Consider the following 4,642-nt stretch of genomic DNA (forward strand, 5'->3'; position numbering starts at 1 on the left):
TTTATGGCATAGAGGTGGGATAGAAGTGAAATCCTCCAAAATCAGTGCCTCGAGGTGCCCTAGAAAACAACCACAACCCAGGGATATGGCATGAGGTCAGGGCCTGGAATCAGGGCTGAATGTCCTAGCTTCGGAGGCCATTCAAAATCTCTGCATCTTAGACACTAGAGGTGCTGCCAGGGAGTTGGTTAGAATAGCTAAGAGGAAGGGGATCCTCCAAGGGATCCAGATGTCAAGTTTTGCCCCGCTTCAGACTTTTCTCCCCACAAGAAAACAGTCTGCAAAGTGGTCAGCTGCCAGGCAGGAACTTAAGAACACGTGTGATTGCAGGTAGAGGGCTGCTCACTGCTATCACTTGAAGTTGTTTCTTTGTTTCAGAAACTGCTCTTTCGAAAAGGCCTGGAAGAACCAGCTTAAACCAATCAAAGATACACAGCTCCTTTTCTAAAGTGACCTAGGGTAAACTTTGCTCACTCTAACTCATTATAATACTAAATTCTCTGCCCTAAATGAAGTTCATCTGTCATTTGTTTGGTTTGGTACTGGGAATAGAAGCCAAGGGGTGCTTTACCACTGAGCTACATTTTGTGGTACAGATTTCTCAGAACAAAAGAAAGAGAATATGATGCTGTCTGTATCATTGTGAGCCCTCTGGAGATCAGTTTTGAACATTCTTGCTACTTTGTAGTATAGAAATAGAATGCCCAAACAGGAATGTGTATTACCTTATATGAAGACAAAGGCTAGTATGTAAAAGGAAACTAACTAGAATATATAAGGGATCATTCCCTACACTAAATGCTGAGCCTTTGAATAAGAATACACTGAAGCTGGATGCACACAAATAAACACTGCTTCCTATTGAATACTTTGGTGTCCCCTGTCTCTGTATGAGAATCCCATGCAACATTTTATTCTGTTTTGTTTGATGCAAACACTGACTTATCTTATCCTTTTCATTGCTGTATATTTATAATGACCAGTTTGCTTAGAAGTATTTACATCCTATGAGAAGTGAAAAGAACATCTGAAAAAAGATTTGGATGACTCTTAAATAGTAGTCTACAATAACTGACATGAAAACCAACTCAAGTTTTAAGCTCCTTCTTTTTAGAAACATTGCATATGCTGTAATTCTTAAAAATAACTTATCAAAACTGATTTGTGCCCATGTTTGCACTCTTCTAAAATTACTTTTAAAATAGTCTAACACAAGAAGTTTTCTATTGCTTCTACAGAAATTCACATGGCTTCTACAGAAAGTGTCAACAGGCCTGGAGATATAGCTCAGTGCTAGAGAGCTTGTGCAGCATGTACTAGGCCTTCAAATTTAACCACCAACACTGCAAGAAAAGGAACTGAAGAAGGAAGGAAGGAAGGAAGGAAGGAGAGAGAGAGATAGGGGACAGGAGGGGAGGGAAAGGAATGAGTCATTAAAACAAAAGGACAAGTGGTACAAATATAAATATATGACATACTAGCTCTTTAAATTTTTTACAGAGCTTTAGAATTTTAGTGACATCAAGCTGGGTGATATTATGACTGTACAGAATGGCACAAAATAAGTTCTGGCCTAAACCAAACCAATGGGTGGGTGACCTGGAGAGGAATCCTCTCTGGCTTGATTGGGACAGGCTTGAACCTTTGCTGCTTCAAGATTCACAGCACAGTGAAGGGCAAAGACTTCTCTGACAGGCAGCATGAGTGTGCTAGGCCCCTGGGAGACCATGACCAGGGTTCCCCATGCCCATGCATGGAGCCGCCCCCAACCGCTGATTCACAATGATCTGCTCCATTGCCTGGTGCAGGTTTGATCCTGACCAAAGGCCTGAGTGTCCACAGCCTGTTTTGGCATGGAGGGGCATGGTGTGGTAGCAGAGGGAATAGCCAAAGTAGCCTTATCGTGATGGAAGGGCAATGGCTGCCCCTCAGCCCTACTTGGGGGTGGTCCTGGAAGAAGTAAGCAGGGTTGTGGTCTGCCTTGTCTGAAGACATGGAAACACACCCTAGTCCTTATGGCTGTCCCTGGGAATTGATGATATGTACAACAATTGGATTTTTTGTTGTTCTCTTGTTTTTGTGGAGAAGTTATCAGTCTGTGAGAAGCAGGCATTACATGAGAAGAGAAAAACAGCTTGCTCTAAAACTTTCTGGACTAATTGAAGAAAAATGTGAACTACTTGAAAAGGTTAGTCTTGTTCAAAAAGACTACGAAGACTTAGAGTCATCTTTAAAGGATACCATTTTGGAGAAGGAGTCAATAAAATCAGAAAATTTGGAGACAATATATGAAAACCTGGATAGGTCCATATCTAAACTTGAGGATGAAATACTCTTTCTAGAAAAAAAGCTAAAAGAAGAGAAAACTAAATATTTTCAACAGGATGAATTGATGGTGGATATATTAAAAAGAATTAAGTCCCTAGAAGATGAATCAAAATCACTCAAATTTCAAGCTAAAACACCCTTGAGAATATTTAAAATGAATAAAGAAGCAGTTACAGTAGCAATAAAAGAGGCTTTGAATGAAAATTTCTACCTTCAGGAAAGTCAGAAACAGCTTTTAGAAGAAGTTGAAGTATGGAAAGAAAAAGTGAATGGCCTCAATAAACAGAAAATGATACTTGAACACTCTAAAGATCATGCAGAACAAGTTCTAAGAGATAAAGAAAATCACATTAAATCTCTGACTGAACACTTGCTGCATATGAAATATTGGGCTCCTGTGCTTGCAGAAGTCCTAAAAGATGATGGTAACTTGGAGTTGGAAATGGAGAGTGAATCAGAAATTAGTGCTCACTTTGAAGATCAGCCAAAAGGGGCTTTGAAGAAACTGGTTTATGTTGCAAAGTTAAAGGCCTCTTTTAAAACCTTAGAAAGAGAAGGAAATCAAATTTTTACTTTATTATCTGAAGTAATTGAGACAAAGGAAGGTGTTATAGGACATATTAAAAATCTTAAGACAGAACAAGCATCTTTGCAAGCAGAAAATACACAATTTGAAAGTGAGAATCAGAATCTTCAGCAGAAATTTAAAGTCATGATGGAAATATATCAATAAAATGTAATGGAACTCCAATGGAAACTAATAGGAGAGAAAAATTACCAGGTAGAGCAAGAAGTGAAACTTTCCAAAGTGGAGGAAAAGATCAGCCATACAACTAAACCGCTGGAGACCTATAGAAAATGAGCCAATGATCTTGAAGAAGAATTGAAGAGAACCATTCATTTTTATCAGGGGCATGTTAAGTACTATGAGAAAAAAACACATGGTGATGAGTTGGCAGCTCAGAGTGCTGAAAGATACCTCAATGATTTAAGAAAACAAAATGATCACAACAGACAAAAATTAACTGAAATGGAGTTCACATTTAAACTTGCAGAAAAAGATCCTTCTGCACTTGATGTTTCAAATACAGCCTTTGGCAGAGGTCATTCTCCAAATGGTCCCTCACCATTGAGTCAACCTTCATGTGAAATGAGACCTTATGTGGAAAAGAAGGGTCCACTCATACTCTCACCTTTGGTGACAGTGGGAGAAGGAAGAGGCTCAAGGGGCCCAGAGAATTCTCTGGATCATCCAACTAGCAATGAAAGAAGAGAATCAAACTGCAATAGGTTAACTGATCCTCAGAGAGCACCTTCTGACACTGGACCCCTGGCACCTCCATGTCAACAGGCCCATATGATAATGATCCCTCCACCAGGCCAAACATATTCTGATCCACAGCTTCCTCTACAAAGGCAAGATGGATGTTATTATAATTATGGTACACCATCAGAATTCAAAAGTTCCACTATGCTGCCTTTGGAAAAAATGGAGGGGTCTACGTCTTCAGATATTAAATACAGTAGAAATGATATCAAAGTCAATCTTGGTGATTCCAATTTGCCTGATTCATCTCTCCCCCCTGAAAATGAAGTAAGTGGCTCTGGATTTGCTTTCTCACCTTTCCTTCCAATCAGAGGTCCATTGTTTCCAGTGGATCCAAGGAGTCAGTTCATGAGAAGAGGACCTTTTTTCCTCCACCTCCTCCAGGAAACATGTATGGAGCATCTTGAGGATATTTTCCACTGGGCCCACCACCCCCTCCATTCCCAATGGGACTGTGGTATTTTCCTCATTATCTCCCCCCCAAGAGCTGGATTTCTTCCCCCGCCTCCCACCCCCATATTCTGAAAGTAGAAGTGAGTTCCCTTCAGGGTTGATTCCACCTTCAAATAGCCTGCTATTGAACATCCAGAAGCACAAAGGAAACCTGACTATATTTTGTATCTGCCTTCAAAAGTAACTTATCTCTCATTTATAGTTTAAGTAACTGCTTTTATTTAAATGATTATACTTTTTCTCCAATTGAAGCTTAATGGGATTACAATTCTTAGTAGTTTGTAAATAAACATGGTTTAAATATGAATCTTATGAGTAAATTATTTCCATTTTATCTTATTCTAGAGAGTATAACATTTAATTTGATTAATGCACTATTATATGAACAAGAAATTGAGTTTTATATATGCAATCTTGCAGTTGGGGATATTTTTAAACTCCAAACAAAGGCTGTCCCTTTATACAAAGAAACATATTTACTGTGATTGTAGCAAATGTGAAAGTAACTTTATGCTTAATGAAAGATTTTAATTG

General features: G+C 39.0%; 1 protein-coding gene across 1 annotated transcript; it reads left to right on the top strand.

Annotated features, from left to right (window-relative positions):
• The first annotated feature begins 1,993 nt into the window (after window positions 1–1,993).
• Window positions 1,994–4,062, top strand: LOC114107840 (melanoma inhibitory activity protein 2-like). The gene is given in 2 exon segments (XM_027955298.2): window positions 1,994–4,016; window positions 4,019–4,062. Coding segments are annotated over 2 exon segments (2,067 nt in total).
• Window positions 4,063–4,642: the final 580 nt, after the last annotated feature.

Source organism: Marmota flaviventris, chromosome 2, assembly GCF_047511675.1.
Source record: "Marmota flaviventris isolate mMarFla1 chromosome 2, mMarFla1.hap1, whole genome shotgun sequence".
Taxonomy (NCBI): domain Eukaryota; kingdom Metazoa; phylum Chordata; class Mammalia; order Rodentia; family Sciuridae; genus Marmota; species Marmota flaviventris.